The following is a 27,191-nucleotide window of genomic DNA, read 5'->3' as shown; positions in this document are numbered from 1 at the left end:
CTATGAGGATTTCTTTTAGGAAAGGAAACTACTATTTTTCTTAAGAGGAGACATCTTTTCAGGAATACATTGAGTAGTTAGCTGCAGTATGTACAGTACAAAGAAATCTTAGTTTTTCCCTGAAAATGATGAAAAGCTTAATAATTCAATGTTTGTTATTTATTCAGTGATACAGAAGTCAGTACCTATTAAACTTTATTTCCTGTAATAAAGATGCTTTTTTGGGGGGAATATGTATAGTCTTGATCAAAAAGTGTCTGTGCTGGCTTTGCTTGGGATAGAGTTAATTTTCTTCATAGTACTGAGTATAGGGTATGTTTTGGATATGTGCTGAAAACAGAGTTGATAATACAGGGATGTTTTCGTTATTGGTGACCAGTACTTACACAGAGTCAAGGCTTTTTCTGCTTCTCACACCACACCACCAGTGAGTAGGCTGGGGGTGCACAAAAAGTGGGGAGGGGACATAGCTGGGACAGCTGACCCCAACTGACCAAAGGGATATTTCATACTATATAGAATCATAGAAGTATAGAATCATAGAATCATTTAGGTTGGAAAAGACCTTTAAGATAATCAAGTCCAACGGTTAATCTAACACTGCCAAGTTCACCACTAAATCATGACCCTAAGCACCACACCTACATGTCTATTAAATACCTCCAGAGATGATAAATCAATCGCTTCCCTGGGGAGGTGAATCAACCACTTCCCTGGGCAGCCTGTTCCAATGCTTGACAACCCTTTCAGTGAAGAAATTTTTCCTAAAATCCAATCTAAACCTCCCCTGGCACAACTTGAGGCCATTTCCTCTCATCCTATCACTTGCTACTTGCAAGAAAGTGGGAGGGGACAACTGACCCCAGATGGCCAAAGGGATATTCCATACCATATGACATCATGCTCAGCATGTAAAGCTGGGGTAAGAAGAAGGAAGGGGGGGGACTTTCAGAGTTATGGCATTTGTCTTCCCAAGTAACTGTTGCACGTGATATGGAGGTGGTTGCCGATGGGAAGTGGTGAATGAATTCCTTGTTTTGCTTTGTTTGCATGTGTGGCTTTTGCTTTAACTATTAAGCTGCCTTTATCTGAACCCACGAGTTTTCTCACTTTTACCCTTCTGATTCCCTCTCCCATCCCACCGTGGGGGAGTGAACAAGTGGCTGTGTGGTGCTTGGTTGCTGGCTGGTGTCCTAGCTAAATTGTGTTTCAACATTGTGCTGTTCATCAGTACAATCTGAAACTGTCAGATTCCAGAACCATAAAAAAACCTTGAAAAACACTAACATAAACTTTGCAGTCAAATTGTACATACAGGGGGAAAAAAAAAAAGAAAAAAGTACAAGAATGTAGGATAATATAGTTGTAGTACCATGTTACTATATACTGAGAGGAACAGTTTTTTCTACCTGGAACATACTTCTCCTAAGCATTTAGACTTAAGGATTTATGAAAGCAAAGTGTTACGTTTTAGCTAAATGAGATCTAAAAGTGAATATTATCCTGCAATGGCAGGCATTTTCCTTTTGATTGCCTTCAACTAGTTCTGTAGCAAAAAACCTATTATGTCTAATTAGGTTCTGAGATCTGTACAGTTTCAATTATTTATACTTGGAGATTGGAATGGTACTTTTAAATTGCTTTTCTGCGATGCTACAAAATAATGGAACACTGCCTATCATATTTCTAACTCTGCCTTTCTTTATCTGCATGATAGACCTAATTTCACAGAGTGAAATTTTAACAAATTAACAGGAAATATAGTTACATTCTGACACTTTTGGATACAAAATGGCAAAGAAAGTATTATCTATGGTGTTAGCTTCACTGTAGTCTCTACATTTTGATATTTGTAGACACACAGAATTTTAACTGGGAAGGATAAACTTGTATCCAACAACTAATTTTTTAAATAAGTAAATGACCTTTTAAGAAAAGGGCAGACATATGCTGTATAATGACATTGAACATGATGAGACAAACACATCAGTGCCTTGTTTTCCAAGTATCAAACTTTATTAAGTAACACCCAGACTTTACTCCACCATTTTAAGCTCTGCATTTATTTAGTTTCCAGGTAGCTGTAAATTTCTAACAATTTCCTTTCTCACCCACATGCACAGAAGCATAAACATTTCTGTATTAATTATAACTAGCATTGCTGCTTTTCCTTACTCTGTTCTTGCCCTCTTTAAGTCTTAAACCACTTTTCTTCCATGCTACTGGTGTCAACATAAAGAAAAGTAATGATAGTAAAGTCCAATTTGTTTTAAATTATGCCTCAATTAATTAAACCTGGTATTTAATTCTCACAGCCATAATCTTAACTGAGTGTGAAATACAAGGATCATTCTTTGGTTGCTGCATATAGGACTGCCATAGGCCAAGCTGGGAATTCAGTATACGATAAATTGGAGAATTACACCTGACCTACCTTCCTTAGTGAATATTCAGTGACATATTCTTGAAAATATGTCTTCCTATGTTTATTCACAGGCAGGTATCAGGGCAATTAAAAGAATTATAAAAATACCCCTACCCTCTTGGGCCAGAAGATATTATACTGACATGTTAATATAATGTAAATTTATAGAAGTAAAGATCTGCCTGACACCTCTTTATTTGCATTCAGTTTTGTAGATGAGACACCAGATTCTCAACTCTGCCACATTATTATCCTGAGAACATGACTCAGAAATTATTATAAGTGTTGCCATTATGATTTGTAGCTCTTTAGTGAATTGGGTCATGATCTGCTACTTACTAAGGGTGCAAAGTACAACAACAAGGTACTTAATAATTCAGAAAAAAATATCCCTGTAATGTTCCCAATGATTAGGAGAAAAATCCAAAGCAAAAATCTAATATACATGCAAATCAATATTGCAGAGAAAATACTTTAAAAGGCTCAGGTCTTCTGTCAACAAACAGTGAAAGCTAGAATGACATATTCCCCCTGAGATTTCACATTAGAAAATAACAATAATTAACTACATAGAGGTACATAGTGTGAGTCAATATTGCATAAAAGAAAGATTCTCAAATTAATCTCTGAGCAGCTGCTTCTAAAAGGGTAAACAATAGAGCTATGTCAGTGCATTGCTGTGCTGTGCTAAGTTAGTCTATTGAAGAACTATTCCACTCTACTTAATGCTTAGGTGTTTATAGGTTTGCAGGTTTTTTCGGTTGGTTGGTTGGTTTTGGGGTTTTTTGCTGTGCACACTGAAAAATGTTTTTATTCATGCTTACTTACAAGTTTTCAATTTTTCTTATAATGGGCTAGCACACAAAACAACATAAAAAGTTCCTATGAAGGAGACAACCCAGACCTTTTTTGTTTTAAAAGAACACTTATTTTTTTCAGAACCAACACTTTTTTTTTCAGGCCAACACTGAAGCTTTTATCCTAGTCATATTTGATAGAAAACTCTTGTATCCATCTGAAACTGAATTTTAATATGTTGAGTCCAAAGCCTCACTGCACAACCAATGTAATGGCTGAATCTATCCATGAAATTTTAAATGGAAGAATACTGTTCCAGTATCTTCACTTTTGTGATGATCTGGTTCTGGGAATTCCTTTGTAGATAAAAAAATTTATATTGGTAATAACGTTCTGCTTCACAAAAATTCTAAACCAAAAGATTTATAGTGCTATTTTCAGAGTTTAACTTGGCTTCAGTGGAATATAACTGATGTAATTCAATACTTTGTTGAGTGACAGTAGCCAGCTTTGTAAGTGGGTAGTCCTCTGTTGTGCAAAGCTTATCTGCATCTGAAGTGTGAATATGACTTGTGTGGGTCCTTGTTTATGCTCATCCTTTAATTTTTAACCTTTTACCCTAGCCTATATTATATTAAAATTGCATCCACCTTTGAGTCATTTATGTTTCTCTGTTACCATAAAGGGCGTTTACTCAGATGCAGATGCCTACATTTGGTTGAACTAATACCACCCAAGTTGGTTTCTGCAGTTTGAGATGTAATTCACTTCTAGATTATTTCTGACTTTTTTAAAATTTTTTTTTATTTTCAGAAGTGACTTTGACTTTTTTTTTAAAGAAATAAATTAAAAGTTAAAGGATTATATTAAGTCCTGGAAAACATCCTGGTTCTCGGTTAACTTTCTTAACATTTCACTCTTTATTTTTAGTTGCATTCCTGACATTTTTTGTAGTGGTTACAAGCAATAGTGTTATCTAACATTCAGTCAAAAAGTAGTGAACAAACAGCAACAGATTCTCTCTAACCTAACAAAGACTTCATGAATATGTTGTAAATTGCAAAAAGATCTTTCAATTGGACAATAGCAGTATAATCACGCTTGTATGGCAAACATGACATACCATTACTGAAATGACTACAAAAATGAACTGTGGAGCCCAGGCAAGATGTTCTTTGTTAATTACACAGCTACCTTCCAATGTAAAAAGTTTTTATATCTATTAATTCAGTGATATATATAAAAGATAATATAAAAAATTAAAGTTAGCTTGCTTTTAATTTCTTTTTCCTTTCAGTATTAAAAACCATGGTAATAGATTTACAATCAACTTCCATTATGGATATAACTGATATAAGCTTTTTGTTGAAAAAATGGGGGAGATTCAGGAAACAAATTTCCAGTTTTCAGTCTTCTCAGTAATCTTCATTGCACCTTGAGAGGCAGGAACTGCTCCCATACCACAAATTGTTTAATCCTAAACATGCTATTTATTTTTATTTTTCATGGAAATGGGAATATGCCACCTCAGTTGTTCTATTCCACTGTATATATTCCTATTTAGGGGGATGAATCTTGCCCTAAATTCTTAGTTCTGAAACACTGTAGAGTTTGTAAATGTACCTTAAGCTATCATACACGTTAAAAATATTTGATAAACAATAATTACTTTTTGAAAATCTAAAAATTCTTTGGGAAACATCTCATTCATTTTAAATCATTGAAAGAGACAACAATGAAATAATTTTAAAAGTAGTTAAAATACTAAAAAATCATTAATGATTTAAAAAATGGATAGACTGAGATTGATTAATGTCATTATATTTATATATGTATTTTCCTTGTGAGATTTATTGTGTAGTAAGAATAAAATCAAGGCAAAGATAAATTAATTATGCAGGAGCTAAATATTTCTGATATTTTACATCAATTAATACATAGTTAAATTTACATCAATTTGCACTTCAGTCCTGGTTTTTTTTATTAATAGTCAGAATCTTCTTCTGTTGACTCATCAGTAAGCCAGGGTCATAACTCATCAGCAAGAAGGATCATGCATTCCTCCTGGTGAATGAACCCTTTAAGAAGTTTCCGATAAAGAAATTATTACACTGTGTTCCCGTGGCATGATGATTTAACACACTTTCTCTCAGAGAGTTATGGACACTGATTAAAATAAAGATAGAAGAAGTGAGAATATTCTTAACAGTTAGCAAAGACTTGAATTGATATATAATAAGCATTATCTTAATGAAAATGAAACAATAGTTTTCTATTAAAAATAGGTCTCATCTTAAGAACTTTAAACGGCATAAATCATCAAAAGATCTTAAGATTTTTCACTACCATTCCATTGACAGTGATTTTGTGACACAACTCTGTCGTGTGCAAGTCTGCAGATGAATCGTACAGTTATGTCTGTGGGATATAGAAAATCACTAGAAATAATCATCTGAGTGAAATGATGAAAATTTGACTTAGCATTTCTGGAATATTTTCAGAATGAATAGAAAATTATTTTCTTTAAAGTTCAAGAAAGTTTCAAAATTTGTCTTTGAATAGGCAGAATTTAATTACCTTTATTAGATAATTCATGGTGGTTAGTTCTCTATTTTAACACAATGCAAAATAACCTTCCTTTCCCCAAAAAGACAACCAAACAAAAATATCTTTCTGGGTAAGTACTTCACTTTATTAAACTTTATGTAACATTAATTAGTCTTAAAACTCATAAAATATTTAACTGAATTTATATTCTCTGTAAATTTTGATACATATAGTCCTTTTAAAGAATCAAAATTGTTCAGTAAATCTATAGTTCTGTGCCTGTATTGCAAATTTCCACCCTGACTGGTGTCAGTGTTTTGGATTATCATTTTTGTCACTAGCATTTAATGCAAATTTACATCCATAAAAAGGGAATTGCATCTCATAATTTAAGAAATATTACTTTATTCAGTGTCCTGTACTCCAAAGTGCAGAGGAGAATATTTAAATGAATAAAAGCATTGACTTTAAGCTTTTGTATTATTTAAAAAATGGTCTTATATGCAAAGTAAAATTACTAAGAGAAATGAAGTATTCAATAAAAATTCAAACTTCCCTATTATTATGCTTCAGGAATATAATGGCTTAAGTATGCAGCTACATTTGGAATTCAGTTACCAGTTAAACTTCTTCACGCTTGGACATTGCATTAAGTTATAACAGTTGACGATGATAAAAACATAGAATATTTCGGGTTGGAAAGGACTTTTAAAGGTCATCTAGTCCAAAGCCCCTGCAATGAGCAGGGGGACATCTTCAACTAGATCAGCTTGCTCAGAGCCCCGTCCATGCAAGGAAAGGACCCACAGCTTTTCTACAGGCACACAGATTTGGCAATAAATTAGTGCTTCTAATGCAGGTAAACTGGTCTAATTTACTTTGTGATGAAGTCAAGGGTAGCTTATAACTTAGAAACTGAAAAATGCTACTAGTTCTATATTATGGACCAAAACACTGATAGTGCTATAAATCACAATGTCCACAGAAGAAAGATGCAATAAGTTTAGACTAAACAGATATGTGTGTGTATATGTATACATACACACAGGTATGTCATGATATATATGACATATACAGACATATATACATGTATACATATACATAAACACATATGTTATATATATTTGAATTGGCATGCATATATATGTATTTTTGTACCATTATTATTTATGGACCAAAAGGAGAGTAATCATGTCTTTTATTTTGGCCAAAATAAATGAAGAGTCCTATTTTATTTTTATTTGTTAGCTCTGGTTTTACCTATTCCCTTTGTTATGTAACTTACCAACTTTTTGACTGATACCTTAGTTTCTACACAATCTTTCCCACTATTAATATTTCTCATTATTACTTAAAAATTACAGAGCTATCCTCATTTTTTTCCCAGCTAATCTTTTTTTTTTTTCTTCCTTCTCTCGTGTGTTGTGTTCTAGTGCAGTAAGCATGGAAGTGGAAAATCCATCTGGGTCTAAGAAACAGGGTGGGTCATGTTCTTTTAGTGAAATATAGAAATAGACCTTTGTGCAAATACATAATGTCATTTGATACTTTTGTCATCAACACCAAAGATAGTCTGGGATATTTTATCTTACAACTCCCTAATTTCACATATTTTATTTCCATTTCTGATTCTTGAACTTAGTCTTTTAGATATTAATTGCTGCATATACCAGTTTCATGACTATCACGCTATATACAGGTATTGACTCAGTCTATCTTTAAGCATACTCCTTAGCTCCTTAAGAATACATTTATATTATGTATTTAGCTGGTTCAGAACGATGGGTTGAATCCATAACCCACTGTGTAAACTGAGACTTGGAAACTTTTTAGGTCCTCTGGGACCATTCATTCTGGGTAAAGTGAGTTCTATCTACCCTAGGCCTATATGGTATATAAATAAATCTAAGGCTTTCACATCAGCAATGAATATTTTTAAAGCATTTATAGCATTTTTACTCAGACAATTCCAACTGGCAAAATTCTCTCTTCCAAGAAGGGAGCTGGAAAAATATGTAACCTACCTCCACTCTAAGCTGTACAGGAGTTTGTTAACTAATACCAGTCCCTGTTAACATTCTTCCCACGCTGATAATCTTGCAAATACTTGTTTGACTGTGGATTGTGCAATTAGTATATTGACAAAGCCAAAACCCAAAGCTCAAGTCTAGGCTTAACAAACAGTGTAAATCTAGCCTAAAATAAGAGCTTAGAAACTCTTTACATAGTTCACAGAAAGGGCAAGACAATTTAGGACACCTACTTGAAAAGACCTTTAACTTCTCCCTTAACTGTACTGGAAGTTTAGTTTTCTAACTGAGGTACTTGAATTGTTTACTTTGGAAAGGCAAGTTGAGTATCAATATTTTGTTTGACTCCTTATTTATTTTTTTTTAAACCATGGTTCTACTGGATTTGATACCTGAAGTTTAAATTAGTCTATCATTGATTCCTTATTTCCTCTCTCTCATTCTCTTCTATGTAGCCTACCAAGTCTTTTTATGAAGCAATTCTGTACACACCTTTCCCATTTATTTACCGGCCTTATAACCCACAATCTGGTTTACATTTTTTCCCTCTTTGTTCTTTCAATCTTATTCTGCTTTCCCTATATGGATTTTGATTTGGTCTTTCTGTTTCTCAGGTTTCACCTTCCCCATATTTCATTTGTGCTTTTCACTGCCTTTTTGTATTCTTATTACTCTTTCATATTCCATACTGTTTTATGGCCTACTTGACAGGGATACTAGAATCACTGGTAGCTGAAATAATAATTTTGGATCCCACAGTCTACCTTATCTTTTTTTGTTCTTTAGCACCACTTACACCAAACACTACCGCTAACATAGCTTCCACTCATCTTCCGTTGACAGCATTGAAACTGCCTAACATATGACTTCTTACACTATGTACTTTCACAAGACCTGTCAGTTTTCATTTTCTCATTCCTACATGTATCAGCTTCTACATACATTGTTCTATTGAAGATTTTACAAAGACAGGATAAAGTGAATTGTATTGCCTGATTGTGACTTGAGTTACAATGAGGTACATCTGAAATTTCTTTTCTGATGTCAACAAAAAAAATCAGTTTAAAGGATGGATGCCTATTTCTAATCTTGTATACAAAATCCAATTCAAACAACTCTAGCACTATCACTACATGGATATAACATAACACATATTTTAGAAAATAAAAAAAAAGTTTTCTTACTGCAGATTAATTTCTCTTTACAAGGACATTTACTAAAAGAATAACTTTAAGGGTGTCCTGGGGGAAAAAAAAATATTGAAAGAAAAAAAACAATTTAATTCTATTGACTAAGCTTCTTAGGAAATAATATATCATGACTCCTATGCAATTCCAAATAAAGAAAAAGAGCACATATCTACTGCTTCCCAAACAACTGCATTTAATAATTTTCATCATCACTAATAAAATCCCAGTTTATACTTGCTTCATTATTTTACACGTTGTTTACAGAAAGCCCCAATTTCTGCAATATAAAAGTTTGAAATTGACTCCATACAAAAGCGAAGAACCCTCAAGTGGTCAAATGCCTGAGTGCTCCCTTTTTTCTCCTGTCGAAAACATACCAGTTTTTTTCCAGTAATAACCTCAACATTCCTGAACATCTTTACTTAAATTATAAACGTATTTTTTAAATCTATTGACCAAAAGCATCTGTAGAATTATCAATCCAAAATTATATATATTCTTGAACTGAACACAAAGTGTTTTTGATCATGGCTCCATGTCTCTTGTCAATAGGATTTTTTTTTTTCTATCAAGCATTCCCTAATTTTTTATTAATACTGACCTGTGTAATAGCTGAAGTTGTTGCATTTTTCCCACCCTTGGGAAAAGCATTGAAACTAAAAAGAGATTCTGTAAATTTCTGGAACACTGTAAAAAGAAGCCATTACATGTGTTTCTGCAGCATTATAATTAAATTTAAACTTAGGAAACAATTTTAAATCACAGAGCTATTTAGTGTCATGATGCCATTTGACATAGATTCCTATCACTATTTTTTATTGTAAGACCTGTTTAACAGCAAAAATATGTTCTGCCAGCCACTGTACAAACATATATTATGATATAATTTTCAAAAGGTGGGGGGGAAGTACCTTCATTTTGTGAGATAATGACACAGTAGTACACTAAAGGACTTGCTGTTGATTATAACTCAGGGGAATAGATATGATAACATAACATGTCTTTCCATTTCTATTTTTCATGACATTGTAATGATTCTGTCTGACCAAGTGACTTGAGCAGAACAGATCATGAACAGTTCAGTTTTTTATACCTTACAGAAGTTATATTCTGGTGGGCTAAGAATAAAAAAGGATAATCTTAAAATATCACAAAATTAATTATGCAATCAAATAAATTAGAACTTTTTCTACTATATACACGTATGATATGCATAATAGACCACTTTTTTTTTCAAGGAAATAATATAACTGTTTTTTGCTTAATTTAAAAAATCATAAAAAACCACACTAAACCTATATTTCTTTGAGTAGAGAATAGTGATACAATGTGGCTTGATTAATCCTGCCAGTGTGTTGTGGTTTAACCACATTAATATACCAATTAATGGATAATACTACCAAAAAAACAAACAGAAACAGAAAACAACTTATCTGAAAACAGGCTATGGGAAAATATGCTCTCAGTCATGAAACTCTTGCTAAAAATACTTTGTAAAGTACATCATTCCATCACTGCCACAGTGTTTACAGCATTTATTTCCTATCATACTACATAAATGAAAACATAATGCTTTGATTAAAAATAAATAATACCTTGATCATTTGATAAATAAAGATGTTCTTTTTTAAAATCAGTGCATACAAGCTTGAATTTTCTCGCTAACTGGTGTAAGTTCAATAATTCTTTCCCTGCTCCTCTGTCTTTTATTTGTTGTTGCTTTTTTCTTTTTCCCACTGTTCTTTTGGTAAATATTACAAATGTACTTAAACCTTCTATACATTCTTAGCGATCTAACAATCAGTTATCGCTACTGTTCAGAGTGCTGCAATAGCTTAAAAGTACTGAGTTTTCCATTACCAACTGAATATCTGAAAAATGTGGTGTCTTTTTAAAACATTTTTTTTTCCTTACCTAAGCCATGCCTATGTGTTGACATTGGTGGTAACACAGTCCAAGCTTTGGTCTTTGGATTGTAACATTCAACAGTGTTTAATGTCTTTAAACCATCCCGGCCTCCAATGACAAATAGTTTGTCATCGATGACAGCAACACCAAACTGCAGCCTCCTTCCATTCATCACTCCAGCCTGAATCCATATATTTGTTCTGAGATCATACTTTTCAATAGTTGTAGCACCTGATGAGACATAATAACAGGATAATGTATACAAAATGCATACAAAATTAGCTCTTCTTTTTTTCCTAAAAGTGTCAAAAGCTTAATACTATTTTCTGATTAAATCTAACATCTTGACAAATATTTTTTGTTTCTTTAGATAAAGTAGTCCCTGGAATATCTATCTGTATAAATATATAGATATATATATGTATATATATGTTTATAAAAAAACATTTTTTCCCTCCCCAAGTGAAAAAAAAAAACTAAATGGCCCATATAGAATCAAAGTATTACAAGTCTGAATAACAGTATGCTTTAACTTTACAATCTTTTTTTACAGTTCAGTGGCATAACTATCTAAGATAACTAATCTTGTTACATTTGATTCCAATCTTCCATATGGTGTTAAAGAAGCCTGTGAAATTACATGGTATTTTCATCAAAGATTAGAAGTTGTATTTCAATTTAGATTCATATTTTCTTTCTTATTTTAAGATGCTTATGTATTTTTTTTTCAGACATGTTTCTGCTGGAAGTACAGAATGCTGTACTTACAATCTCAAGAGAAATATTTAAAGAATGTTTCCATATAGTCAAAGCCATTTCCTTCTGAACTTAATAATTTGAATTACTTTCACAGATGAACTCCAAAGTTATAAAGAGCATTATGTATAAAACAACTTACCAGTTACTCATGAAACAGTCATTAAGAAGCCTCTGCTATTAAAAGTAACTTGTACGTAATATATAAAGATGAGATACAAAATTAACTTAACTAGATTCCAGGAAGTGAAAGAGTAATGCATTCCATTAACTGTATTATGAGTGAAGGAAAAGTTAATTTGAAGCAAAAGCACAAATATTTAAATGAAAGAGTTTAAATTAATCTGTAAAAGAGATTTGATAATTCATCTGAAATGTAGCCAACATTTTATTTTTACATACACATAACAGTTCTTCATTTCCAAAGTTTAGATATCCCTACAGAAAGATTCAGCAAAATTTTTAGGCTTTCCCAACTAACAGTATGGATTATAATAAAAGGTTAGAATTCCATGGGCAATAATACATTTAGCATTCATTCTTTGGAACAGAAGAGCAATGAACCAAGTGGAAACAAACATCATGAAAGAAATATGTTTGTTAGTTGAACTAAAAAAGATATAATTTAAATTCAATTTTTATCTAAGTGTAGCAGAGCAGCAGTAATGTACAATTCAACTGGATGTATTAAATCTCCTGATAGTTTTATGAAGCCATAAGATATATGAAGCAATTTTTGCATTCAATTAAGAGACATATTTATTTATCTTTTTGCCCCGAATATAAAACTGAGAACTGTGTAAATGCATTAATCTTTAGGTTCAAAAGAACAAAAAATATTGATTATTTGATACAGTTGTTTGGTGGTGCTGCAAAGCATATTATAATGATGCATATTAAAAAGCATTTTGTTATAACGCTTGAAATTTTCATATGCGGAATCTATTCATGTTAAAACCTAGAACAGTAATATATGAGTTCCATAATGTAGTCCACTTCAGTGGTAAAGAGTACAATATTGTCATTCTGATTTCAGAAAACCTTACTAAATGTAAAAAATACAGCTTTTGAATTACGCTTAGCTATATATTTTCTAATATTTGTTAATTGTCAGTTTGCCACAATATTTTATTAAATTACATATTGAGCATCTGATCTAGGAGTTCCTGGAGTGACTTGCTAATGTATAACAACAACAACAACAATAATAATAATAGGTACCGATCCTATAAAATGGTCTTTAATATCAGGAACATGAATATAATACGTTCCAGACTGCAATGCCAACAAGAACAGAAGACCTTTTAGTCCTTGGATGAAATCAGCTCATGGATGAAGAAGAGATGACAGAATCAGCTAAAATACTATAGATGTCTTGTCAATAGGCAGAAAAGCATACTTTTCATTTTTTTGGATGAATTTAATTTCATGCACCCCAGTCAGTTCAGTTCCCAGCACTGGAATAACCATAGACTCTCCATGGATGCTAAGATCACAAGAAGAATGTGGAAGTGACACCTTTTTAACTATATTTGATGACAATCTTCCTACAGGAAGAGCTCTAGGCCTAGAATTTCTTATTAGAAATCATTAATCACTACAGTTTTTTTTACAGAATCACAGAACCATTAAGGTTGGAAAAGACCTTCAAGATCATCAAGTCTAACTGCCAACCCAACACCACCATGCCCACTAAACTATGTCCTGAAGTGCCATAGCTACACATTTTTTGAATATTTCCAGTGATGACTCCACCACCTCCCTGGGCAGCGTGTTGCATGTTTTTAGTACATGTCATCACTGCATTCAGGCCAGCTGTATCATTTCATACCAGTCTTTCATTCTCTAGACTCTTTTCAGAAAACACTGAGCCAAATTAAATATCTCATTCCTTGACTGTAGGGACTCTCAGCATGGACAATCAGTCTGGTACTTCTAAAGTGAGTAAAACTTACCAGAACGTCTCAAAAAATCCACCAGCTACAGCTGTACACCACAAAGCCTAAACAGAAAATAGCTGTGCCGAAAACATCTACAGTGTTTCACTTGTTCCTGCACTAAATAGCGAAACAGCTGTGATACCTGTTTCTACCTCCAACCACAAAACGAAGTAACATCTCCTATTCTATTAACACATCAGTCCTGTCATGGAACAGTCTTAATATACAGCTGGATATGGGCTTGTCTAAAACAAACTAATAAACAAACAAATAAATATTTTTTTTAAAACCATGCCGTTTCCTCACCATGAAGAGAGTCAAGCAAATTGAAGAGTTCCTCCATAGACATAGAATCATAGAATTATACAATTGTTGGGTTGGAAGGGACCTTTAAAAGTCATCTAGTTCAACCCCCCTGCAAGTAGCAGGGACATCTTCACCTAGATCAGGTTGCTCAGAGCCCTGTCTAACCTGACCGTGAAAGTTTCCAGGGATGGGGCATTTGTGTGGTTCTCCTCTGGACCTGTTCCAACAGCTCTATGTCTTTCTTGTGCTCAGGGCTCCAGAGGTGGACAGAAGACTCCAGGTGGGGCCTCACCACAGCAGAGTAAAGGGGCAGAATCACCTCCCTTAACCTGCTGGCCGCGCTGCTTTGGATGCAGCCCAGGGTACAGTTGGCCTTCTGGGCTATGAGTGGACGTTGCCAGCTCGTTTCCAGCTTTTAATCCACCAGTATCCCCACATCCTTCTCGGCAGGGCTGCTCTCAATCCCTTCATTCCCCCAGCCTGTACTGATACTGGGATTTGCTCTGACCCAGGTGCAGGACCCTGCACTTGGCCCTGTTGAACTTCAGGAGGTTCACATGGGCCCATTCCTCAAGCTTGTCCATATCCCTCTGGATGGCATCTCGTCCCTCAGGCACATCAGCCACACCACTCAGCTTGATGTAATCTGCAGGCTTGCTGAGGGTGCACTTGATCCCACTGTCTATGTCACTGATGAAGATATAAAACAGTACTGGTCCCAACATAGCCCTCTGTGGGACACGACTCGTCACCGATCTCCATCTGGACATTGAGCCATTGACCACTACCCTTTGGGTGAGACCATCCAAACAATTCCTCACCCACTCAACAGTCCACCCATCAATTCCATCCCTCTCCAATTTAGAGAAAAGGATGTTGTGGGGAACCATGTAAAAGGCCTTATAGAAGTCCAGATAGACGACATTGGTAGCTCTTCCCTTCTACACTGATGTAGTCACTCCATCCTAGAAGGCCACTAGGTTGGTCAGGCAGGACTTGCCCTTGGTGAAGCCGTGCTGGCTGTCTCAAATCACCTCTCTGCCCTCCATCTGCCTTAGCATAGCTTCTAGGAGGATCTGTTCCATGATCTTCCCAGGCACAGAGACATTCTGCAGTCTTCATCCTTGAAGGTTTTCAGTACCCAAATGGACATGGTCTGACCTCATAGCTGATCCTGCTTTGAGAAGAAGGTTGGGCGAGAGACCTCCTGAGGTCCCTTCCAACCTGAATTATCCTGTGACTCTGATGATCTGGGATGGAGACTGTGGCCAGCAGTTTCTTTTCCTAGGCATGATTAACTTTCAATAAGAGAAAAACTTATATATGATACAGTTTTATTTAAGACTATGAAATTCAATAGTGTGAATAAAGGACCATTGCAATCTTCTTTATCTTGTCTATATATGTCATAAATTTGTTTGAATTTTAAAGACTTTCTTTTAAAGATTGGTGACCTTATTGATTTTATTAGTATTAAATATTTAAAGATGTTAATACAGAGAAATAAGTAATGCATAACCTCTTTAAAAAAAATGCACAGATCCAACACAATGCTTAAATCATCTCTTCTAGCTCTTTATTTAGGCATATTCTCTACTTTATTGCTGATTTTCCAAAACCTATTGATTGTATCCTCTTCTGGATCATTTTTGACAGGAATGTCATTAATGTCTTTACCAACAAGGGCATTGTTTCATTTTGATGACAACAGCTTTGAGCTAGTTTTGCTGTCACTGAGTGTTTTGAAAATATGTCTGTTTTCCAGATTATAAAGCATCTTAATTCAGGTGGGGAGCAATGTCATTGTCACTTTCTCTCACAGCCTCTTCTGCTGATTCTGTAATGACCTTAAATACTTGTCTTATTGTAAGACTACTGGAGCTAAATAATTCATAGACATGAAGTATTTTGGTAAATGTTTTGCAATTCTGTTTTAACAGATATTTAAGTAACTAATTATATTTTATGACATAAGAAGTGCATCATAGAATCTTAGAATCATTGAATCATTTAGGTTGGAAAAGACCTTTAAGATAATCAAGTCAAACCATTAACCTAATAGTGCCAAGTCCATCACTAAATCTTGACGCTAAGCACCACATCTACATGTCTATTAAATACCTCCAGGGATAGTTACTCAACCACTTCCCTAGGCACGCTGTTCCAGTGTTTGATAACCCTTTCAGTGAAGGATTTTTTCCCAGGATCCAATCTAAACCTCCCCTGGTGCAACTTGAGGCCATTTCCTCTCCTATCACTTGTTACTTGGGGAAAGAGACCAACACACACCTCATTACAACCTCCTTTCAGGTGGTTGTAGAGAGTAATAAGGTCTCCCCTCAGTCTCCTTTTCTCCAGGCTAAACAACCCCAGTTCCCTCAGCTGCTCCTTACAGGAGTTGTTCTCTACACTCTTCACCAGCTTCGTTGCCCTTCTTTGGACACACTGCAGCACCTCAATGTCCTTCTTGTAGTGAGGGCCCAAAAACTGAGCACAGTAATCAAGGCGCGGCCTCACCGGTGCTGAGTACAGTGGCACAATCACCTCCCTACTCCTGCTGGCCACATTATTTCTGATACAGGCCAGGATGCTGTTGGCCTTCTTGGCCACCTGGGCACATTGCTGGATCATGTTCAGCTGGCTGGCAACCAGCACGCCCATGTCCTTTTCTGTCAGCCAGCTTTCCAGCCACTCTTCCCCAAGTATGTAGCATTGCATGGTGTTGTGATAAGTGCAGGACTCGCCACTGGTCCTTGTTTAATCTCATACAATTGACTTCAGCCCATCGATCCAGTCTGTCCAAAGCCCTCTGCAGAGCGTTCCTACCCTTGAGCAGATCAACATTCCTGCCCAACTTGGTGTCATCAGCAAACATACTGAGGGTGTATTTTCTCCCCTCATCCAGATCATTGATATTAGTTGATATCAGATATCACTGAGCCCTGGTGCACCAACTGGAGCACTTGTGACCAAATGGATTTAACTCCATTCACCACATCTCTCTGGGTTTGGCCATCCAGCCAGTTTTTCACCCAGCAAAGAGTACACACATCCAAGCAATAAGCAGATAGTTTCTCCAGGAGTATCCTGTTGGAAACTGTCAAAAGCTTTACTAAAGTCTAGGCAGACAACATCCATAGCCTTTCGCTCATCCGCTAGGCAGGTCATTGTAAGGGATGTCCAACTGTAAGGGATCACCTGGTTAGACTGATTTCGGAGCACAAAGGCAAGATGCATGGAGTTGTGAATCAACTCAGCTTCATATCACCTTAACAGATCCTTATCTATGCAGAAGATGACTTGGGGGGAGCTGCAAAAATAGCTCAGCCCGGGGTTGCCTGAACACTGAATCATGCTAAGAACCGAAACCTGAATGGTGCCTTCAATAATCCCTTAACAAATGCCCTGAGCACCATTCCACCACTATTCAGTAACTTTGTGTCAATGTAGACTAATGGGCCATCACACCATCAGACTAAACAAAATTATCCACTCAGACGAGTCCTGCCCCCATCCATCAAATCAGGAGATAAAAATCCGTAAGGTTTGGGCAGAAATGGGGCAGTCTTTCCAATGATACAGCTGGCCTGTAGGAGATTCTCTTCCCCCTTGTGCAGGACGCTGTACAAGGTAACTTCCCAGGAATTAAGAGGCCTTACCGGAGAGAGAGTAAGTGATTAAGAAACATAGGTATGATATTTGGCATGCTTTAAGATTTTGATTAGTGCACTCTTTTTAAGGTATTAAAATCTAGCGCTCCTATGATTTAGAATTGCAATAGTGCATTCCTCCGTTGTATTCATAGAAACCTGCAACAGTGGCATTTTGGACCTGTGAGTGAAGTTCAAATATATTGTTATTAGACCTGTAAGTGAAGTTCAAATAAATTGTTAATTTGAACCATACAGTGAAATCTAATTTGAACCTCACGGTGAAGTTTCTCACCATCACAGTCACCTTGTCATAGAAGGAGATCAGGTTAGTCAAGCAGGACCTGCCTTTCATAAACCCATGCTAACTGGGCCTGATCACCTTGTTGCCCTGTACATGATGCATGATGGCACTCAAGATGATCTGCACCATAACCTTCCCCAGTACCGAGGTCAGACTGACCAACCTGGAGTTCCCCAGATCCTCCTTCCAGTCCTTCTTGTAGATGGGCATCACATGTGCAAAATTCCTGTCAGCTGGGATCTCCCCAGTTAGCCAGGACTGCTGATAAATGACTGAAAGTGGCTTGTTGAGCACTTCCGACAGCTCCCTCAGTACCCTTGGGTGGATCCTATCCGGCCTCATAGACTTGTGTGTGTCTAAGTAGTGTAGCAGGTCACTAAACCTTTCCCCTTGGATTACAGAGGGACCTGGGCAATCTTGAGGAATGGGCCCATGTGTACCTCATGAAGTTTAACAAGGACAAGACCAGGGTCCTGCACCTGGGTTGAGGCAACCCCCAGTATCAATACAGGCTGGGGAATGAACGGACGGAGAGCAGCCCTGCCAACAAGGACTAGTGGGTACTGGTGGGTGAAAAGCTGGACATGAGCCGGCAATGTGCACTCGCAGCCCAGAAGGCCAACTGTATCATGGGCTGCATCCAAAGCAGTGTGGACAGCAGGTTAAGGGAGGTGCTTTTGCCCCTTACTCTGCTGTGGTGAGACCCCACCTGGAGTCCTGCGTCCCTTAGCACAGGAAAGACATGGAGCTGTTGGAGCGGGCCCAAAGGAGGAGGGCCACAAAAATGAGCAACAAAAATGTTCCATAGGCTGGAACACACCTCCTATGAAGCCCTGCTGAGAGAATTGGGGTTGTTCAGCCTGGAGAAGAGAAAGCTCCGAGGAGACCTTATTGCGCCCTTATAGTACTTAAAGGGGCTTTATAAGGAAGATGGGGACAGACTTATTAGCAGGGCCTATTCCAATAGGACAAGGGGTAATGGTTTTAAAGTAAAAGAGGGTAGATTTCAACTAGATCTAAGGAAGAAATTTTTCACAATGAGGGTGGTGAAACACTGGCACAGGTTTCCCAAAGAGGTGGTAGATGCCCCATCCCTGGAAACTTTCACGGTCAGGTTAGACAGGGCTCTGAGCAACCTGATCTAGTTGACGATGTCCCTGCTTATTGCAGGAGGATTAGACTAGATGACCTTTAAAGATCTCTTCCAACCCAAACTGTTCTGTGATTCTATGGGGGCTTCATTTTGCTTCCTGTCCCTGTCTTCAAGCTCATGGGTCTGGGTACCCTGGGAACAATTAATTTTACCATTAAGGTTTGAGACAAAGAAGATGAATTAAGTACCTTAGCCTTTTCCTTATCCTTTGTCACTGTGTTTCCCCCCACATCCAATAAAGGATGGAGATTCTCCTTAGCCCTCCTTTTGTTGTTAATGTACTTACAGAAACATTTTTTATTGTCTGTTACAGCAGTAGCCAGATTAACATCTATTTGGGCTTTGACCCTTCTAATTTTCTCACAGAATAACCTCATGACATCCTTGTAGTCCTCCTGAGTTGCCTGCCCCTTCTTTCAAAGGTCATAAACTATCCTTTTTTCCCTGAGTCCCAGACATAGCTCTCTGTTCAGCTAGGCCTGTCTTCTTTCCTGCCAGCTCATCTTTCAGCACATGGGGATGGCCTGTACCTTTAAGATTTCCTTCTTGAAGAATGTCCAGCTTTCCTGGATTCCTTTGCCTTTCAGGACTGTCTCCCAAAGGACTCTCTCAACCAGTGTCTTGGACAGGCCAAAGTCTGCCCTCCAGAAGTCCAAGGTAGCAGTTCTGCTGACCCCCCTCCTTAATTCTCCAAAAATTGAAAACTCTTATCATTTCATCATTGCTGTTCCCAAGATGGCCTCCAACCTCCACATCACTCACAAGTCCTTCTCTGTTTGCAAAGAACAGGTCCAGTGGGGTGCCTTCCATAGCTGACTTCACTCACCAACTGTGTAAGGAAGTTGTCTTCCAGACACTCCAGGAACCTCCTAGACTGTTTCCTCTCCTCTGTATTGTATTTCCAGCAGACATCTGGTAAGTTGAAGTCCCCCATGAGAACAAGGACTAGTGATTGTGAGACTTCTCCCAGCTGCTTATAGAATTTGGGGTATTTTGATCATGGGTTGTTCTACCTGACACCAGGACTGCTGGTGACAGATGGGGTACACCTGGCTCAAAGGGGGAAAGGATCTCTTTATCTGCTTCTTCAACCCGGTTGGATGGTCTATAACAGACTCCCAGCAGGATATCTGCCCTGTTGGCCTTCCCCCTGATTCTGACCTATAAACACTCTACCCTACCATCACCATTATCAAGCTCTAGACAGTCAAAACACTCCCTAACATACAGGGCTACCCCACTGCCTCTCCTTCTTTGCTTACCCCTTCTGAAGAGTTTATAGCCATCCATTGCAGCACTCCAGTTGTGCAAGTCATCCCACCATGTTTCTGTGATGGCGACTAAGTCATAGCTGTCCCACTGCACAATGGCTTCCAACTTCTGTTTGTTGCCCATGCTGCATGCATTAGTCTAGATGCACTTCAGTTGGGCTATTGATCGCAGCACTTTTTGGGGGGGAGAAGCCCTGATTCCTACATGACCATTCTCAGGCACTTCCATGGTTTCTAACACATCAATAACCCTTGTGTCTTTGCTGCCACGTTGATCTCCATCCCCTACCTCCATTGAGATGGCTAGCAGACCTCGCTAGCACACTGTCCCTCAAACATTGGCATGCCACCCCCACACTTATCTCTAACGAGCCTGGTTTTATCCCTTTCTCCCTTCAAATCTAGTTTAAAGCTCTTTCATTGAGTCCTGTTAACTCCCGTGCAAAGATCCTTTCCCCCTTTGAGACAGGTGTGCTCACTACTGCCATCTGATACTGGCATAAGAGTAGGGCACACACTGCAGCCTGACACCTGATGGCAGCATGTTCCCACTGGAACTCTGTCCGGGAAGCTGTGTCGGTCGTGGTGGCTGCAGAGCTTAGAAAGGCCATGGATATGTCACTACCTTCTGCCAGGTGGATGCCATTGCTCCTTGGTCCAGCCAGCAGAGGTACAGCACCCTTCCTGTGCACCCTTCTGCGCAAACTGCTACATCACGCCCTTGCTGACACAGCACACCCTGTTTGCCGGCCCTGTTTGCAGTGCTCCTAGTCCCTAGTGCTCCCTAAAGGGCTTCTTTTGCACAGGGCGGCGAGGGGCTTGGCCACTGTTGCTCCTCAGCCTGCGCATGTCTCATCAGCCGCTGTTGCACAAGTTGGGAGCTTCTGGAGGCACTCTGGGCTCCCCCTGAGGTTCCCCTGGTTCAGGAAACCCCCCGGTGCATAGCACTGGAGTGCTCTGCTGCAGATCGTGCCAGCAACACAGCTGCTTGATTCAGCAACAGAGTGCTAATTTCAGTTATACCACATTTAAACCTCAAATCCCTTTTCTGGTCCTCTGGGCCCTGAAGATCCTCATGTGCTTTGGGGAGTAAGGAGTTGTGACTCTGCTCTTTTTAAACCTGAATATTACATGCCCAGTAATCAAGTAGTAATAGAAGAGCAATAGGAGAAGGAAGGGGAGGAGCTACATGGCCTTTGCTGTATGAAAGACAACCTGTCAATATCTCATCAGTGTCTGTTTCTATTGTGACACAAATGGGGAATGGAGTGAGCCAGCTTGTTACTTTGAGTAGCCTACTGAGAAATGGAACAGGCATTTGATAAAAGAGGGCGAGTTTGAATAAAAATTATCTCACACAATAATGCTCCCTACATACCTAAAAATAGACTGGGCTATATATATATCGGAGTTGACTAGGTTAGTGTACTGATAGGAGTGTTTCCATCATTACAGGTGATTCAAATGGGTCTAGATTATTCTGAGTACTTAATGTATAAGAAATTTGCCAATATTTGCACTCCAAGTATCGTTATGATTGAAGGGTAATGAAAAGACTGTTTTAGCAGGACTAAGAAATTTGCAGATTTGTGAGAAATTTTTGTGAAACAAAGTCTCCATTTGCTGCTATTTTTTAGTTCCTGTCTAGTACCTGTCCTACATGACATAACTACCAATTGATGATACCTTGCCTCCAGATCAAGGATAAATAATAGCCAAAATTTCTTCAAAACTCTATTCATTCCATATTTTCTCTTGTGGTTGTCTGTTATTTGACTTTAGAATATGGAAGACTAAGCTCCCTATAATGAAGAAACCTCTCAGAAATTTATTTTACTTTGGGAAGCGTGGTTATCTTTTGGAAACAAAGCTTGTAGAAGAGGATGAGGCTGATGAGGTGTCAAAAATTACAGGGACTTGGAATTTGACAAGTAAGTGGTGCTTGACTAGCAAAAACCCAGAAGAACTGTAGTGGGAGTGAAAGGGTATGTCAGCAAGCATTTTTTGACTTCACAATACACAGCACTCTTGCAGTCTTTTTGATCTTGAACTCCATTTTATATCATCTTCTGCATATCAGTCTCAGCAGTTTGGACCTGACACCACATGGTCCCCTGGAGAGTGAGAAATAAGGGGCATGTTTTCTGGAGAGATGGTTGGAGATTTATGCAGAGATAATTGTCCTCTTTTCAAAGTATAGATAGACACATATTCACCACATTTTGATTCCTGACACAGGCATGTTTGACTTCAGAGGATACCTTAAGATGCAAAAAGGCTCCAGGACCTCACTGCCAGATTCACATGCTAAGCAGAGTACATATTAGGTTTCTTGGTCGAGAAAAGCTGTGGGGTTTGCTGTACTGCACTGTGACAATCAGAGCTTTTCCAGAGGTTTGTACTTCAACGACCTCTTAAAAATCCTGTTACAGAGGTTTTTGCCTCATTGCTGCAGAAGGCCACATTTGGCTTAAAATAGGTTCTCATCTTCATCTTGTTCTCATACTAGTTGGCCTCTTTGTTAACATTGACTTTGGGCAACTGCCAGACATCAGCATTCATTTTCTGCATAAGCCTGAACTCTGTCCTGCAAATCTTCTTCCTGATGCTGATTACCTACTGTTTCTTTGGTCATATCCGTACTGATATATCTCTCACCTCTCTTTGTAGCCCAGTCCCCTACTTGGAGAAGAATTGGATAAGCACCAGGATTCTTCCTTATCTGCAACTTTTTCCACAAACCTTTCTTTCTAAAAGGAAATAAATCTGGGTTACAAACTGGAATAAAGCCCTGAGATTGTCCCAGCTAAGCCTCTAATACCAGCTTCATTGGACTGTGGGCACAGGATCCACCAGCTGCTGTAAAGACATCCCTCTTGTGCCCAGCAAGCCCCTGCAGTAGTCTTGTCATATTCAGGAAAAGATTTCAAAGAAATGAGAGCTGCTTTGTGAGTTGCAGCATGCACTCCACTATAGTAGGTCACGAGGCATTTGTCAGGGCAGAGTCTGAGAGTATGAAAGTGATGGTGAGGTGAAATGCAAGATGAAAATAAAGTTATACCTTTTCAATCCATCAGTTAGCATCACTGCATTTTCTTATCAGGTGTAGACATGCAGGCAGATGAGAACTTGAACTTGAATATGAACATGAGTTCAAGTTAGTATTACAAATATATATGTTTATATATGATGCATACATCCTGTATAGAGACACATGCATATATTTTTAAGCATACATATCAATTTTTCAACTGTAAATAAGCTAGGGAAAGTAGAACAGAGTGTTAGTCTATCTTTAAGTCTCTATTTTAGATATATATATATTAGATAATATAATAATAGGGAGTATAAGAGTTCCTAAAAGAGAATGTCATAAGAGAAATTCCTGATTGCAATTTTTTAATTCCAGAATTGATAGTGGGTGTTGGTGCCTAGTTCCTGAGATACTGGAGTGACTAGAGCTATTGAAACAAGATGAATAGACAGAAATGTAGTAACATACCACTTCAACTGACTGTCCAAATGCAGCAGGAAAATGCAACAAAAGTTCACTGCACAAAGCTCTAGGAGAGTATATGAGTCATAAATACATCCTTAAACATATGACAAAATACCAAGTCATAGTCTTTGCCATTATGGATAAAAGTGTAACTTGTTTTCCAAAAAGACTTCAGATAATAATGAACTAATGGATGATTATAAAAGACTAGTTTTTCACCTGAATAAGTAGTAGGGCAATAACTACAGATTGCAAGCATACTTATATGAGTAAAAACAATGTAAAAACTTTATACAAATATGAAATATGGCAGGTATTGCATCATTTTACTGTGAGGGACATTTTTCTCAATAAGGGACACCCACTGACTTGAGGCAGTCAGTGGTGTTATAAGTATTAGAGGGTTATGCAGGTCAAAGTGATTACGACGGATGTCTATCTTTACAGAAAGTAATCAGTAAGTAATTAAGAGTAAATTATGAGTCACATTAAACTTAACCTTTGTATGTACTTCATTTTTTTATTGATGTTCCATCTCTCTACTTGTCAGTAGGAAGTTGATGTAAGTTTAGTTGCTAGTTCAACTTTAAATATGTTGCTTTCTTTTTTTGTTTTTAGCAGAAATCATGTCCTTTTCTCGGTTGTCATATCAACTACCATACTTGTTCTCTACAAACTGATAAAATACTTACGTGACTGGAAAAAGAAGAAATAAACATGTCCCTTATTAAACTAGTGTAATATCAGAAACAAAGCAGGAAACTGGAAACATTACTGAAACAGAGAGACCATAAATTGTTTAACTTGTCTACAGGTCGCAAAGGGTCTATAATTGTCTAACCAATTTTATAATCTTTTTCCCCTGAGGCTTTTCACAGTAACGTATATACATGTATGTATATATGATCTCATAGTAGTCTTTTCATGGTACAGTTAAATAACTTAGGCACGCATATTAGTGATAGCCCTGTTGGAGGTCCCATGTTGTTAGATTAAACCTCTGCTCCACGAGTTCAGGAAGTTATGATTTTCTCACATGCCACAGAAAGCCATCAGAAGTATAGAAAAAAAATGAGCAGAAAGGAGAAGAAAGAGAAATAAATAAAGTCAACACTACATGTAAGAGAAAAGAGGGATCCTAAACTGTGTTGCAGCTGCAGGAAACCAAAATAATAAATGAAGAGCTTATTGTTGAATTTACTGTAATATTGATGTGATTTTATTGTGTTAATAACCATGTGGTGGTGCACTTAGAGCTGTGAATAGTTGTAAATCTTTGCTTTTGATTTAAGTAAATAAAAACAAATAAATGCAGGTTTTAAACAGCCTGTAGATTTTAGGGCCGGAAAAATCTACATTATTAATCATGTTTACTGTAGTAGTATGTAAAGAACTATTCACAAATACGTCCCATTGTGCTTGGCACTGCAAAAATCAATGTAAAAAAATCAACTATATGTATTACAGACTGAAAACTAGACATAAGCAGAAGAAGTAAGGCATACAAAAATACATAATGTGACAGCAGCAAATATTGGTTCATTCTATGGCCATATGTTTATTTGGCAGATTTAATTAGGTAGAGGTAAATTAATTGGGAAAAAAATCGAAGGAAAAGGATAAGAGCAGATAGGAAGATGAAGGTGAGATGGTAGGAAGAAGATGATGGTAGAAACAGACAAATATTTTTGCAGAGCAGGTATGAAGACACACAGAGATAGACAGAAGAGTAATTTAAACAATAAGAATACAGCCACAGTGCTATAATATTCTCTGAACAGACACAGTTTCTTCCTTTGTTCAATTTCCTGGCTGGTTTTGATAACTAGGATGGATTCATTTTAGCCTACCAGTAGTGGCTAGGGATACAGCTTCAAACATGAAAATGTAGTTATCTGCAATTTGAGGTATTTGTTTAAGCTCCCAGAGTAATCCTGGTCAGTGCTGCCAATGGATTCTGTACAGTTACCCGGTCTAGCAAATGTCGGTCTTGACTAGACCAGCTGTACTATCTCCATCTGTATTGAATACATGGGGCACTAAGTGTATAGTTTAGGTGTAGACATGTATAGTGTAAACACTAAAATTTAGGTGAACCATGTTCTAGTTCTAGTGTCAGTTGTTAGTACCTTCCTTACTGTCCTATATTAGAGTGAAAGGGGAAAGACCAGACAGGTTTTGGTAATGTAGGCTATGGCAGTTCAAGACAGGGGAATGGACCCCAGGCAATTTTTCTGTTGCTTTTGTTTTCTATGAGCATTTAGATTAAAGAACAGTGACATTTAAAAATAACTTTAAATAATAGGTACTTTGAAAATAAATGTTTTAGGAGGCAAGAACTATTTTCAGTCTTCGTCTTTCAGACATAACCTGGCTCACATACATAACATATTTCAGTAAGTAGTCCAAATGCTTGTTTTTCTACAATTCTGATTCATTTTAGTTAATGTGAAGAATCAGATTAAATGTCCACATAGTGCAAATTATTAGATAACATTTTTATGCAGTACCACTGCTGTATGTTCCCTAATGTAACTACCTTAACATTTTTTCAATATTCATAACTCATTATAATTTTATTATTAACATTTCTTGCAGATTTTCATTTTCTTGTTTGAAACAGATACAGTGACAATAAAATGTTTCTTTTTCAACTTCTTAACTGCATGCTATTGTGTCCTGTTCCCTCTTCCTGTGCTACTATAGTTGAGCACTTCCCTTGAAAAATTAAGAAGCTATAAAGATGTATCTTCAAAATATGCAATTTTTAAGTAGGAATACTTATTCATTTTAAAGAACTGAAATGTTCTAGACTATGTTTTATATATAGGGATCATAGTATCCTCTCCAGATTCATTCACCAAGGTATCCAGGGGCCAAGGTACTGTTCATTCCCAATAACTCACAGAACATTTGGAAGGTGCTTTACAAAGAACTTGAAGATAGACTTTCTTTCCTGAAAAACTGTTATTCTTGAAAGAGTAACCCTATCCTCTGGTTGGTGGTTAAAATAACTCCTAAATTGTAAAACTAATATACAATTAGCAAAGTATGACATAATATATTTTAAAATAATATATTTGCTAATATTTCACAATGCTTTTACTTTCAGCTTATTGATGGTTCTACTCCTGCTATAAAGTAAATATGGCCTTGAATTTAGCATTGGTTTAAACACCACCTAAAATTATCCCCCCGTAAAATTATCACAGACTGTACATAGGGATTTTTCATAAGTTACTGACCCACAGCTGTATGGTAATTTTTAAATTATGCAGATCCCTGTGGTATGAATAATTATTGGCCACAAAACTATATAGCCATATGCTGTACATGGCTATGTCACCTCTTTTCCCATCTGTTTCTTTACATGCTCTGCTCTACATATTTTCCCTTTTACAGCAGCCTTTGCAA

At 37.2% G+C, this 27,191-nt stretch overlaps 1 protein-coding gene across 2 annotated transcripts in view; it reads right to left on the bottom strand.

The window, feature by feature from the left end:
• Positions 1–27,191, bottom strand: part of KLHL1 (kelch like family member 1) — a gene marked incomplete at both ends in the record, with an annotated part of 258,931 nt that overhangs the window by 33,709 nt on the left and 198,031 nt on the right. For both annotated transcript variants that reach the window (XM_082013897.1, XM_082013898.1), the window contains one exon: positions 10,905–11,129. In XM_082013897.1, coding sequence (XP_081870023.1) covers positions 10,905–11,129 — 225 coding nt within the window. The remainder of the gene's footprint in view (positions 1–10,904; positions 11,130–27,191) is intronic.

The sequence above is a fragment of the Phaethon aethereus genome (assembly GCF_964289735.1).
Source record: "Phaethon aethereus genome assembly, chromosome: 1".
Lineage (NCBI taxonomy): Eukaryota > Metazoa > Chordata > Aves > Phaethontiformes > Phaethontidae > Phaethon > Phaethon aethereus.
Note: the sequence above shows the minus strand (reverse complement) of the source record. Positions and strands in the feature narration are given on the sequence as shown.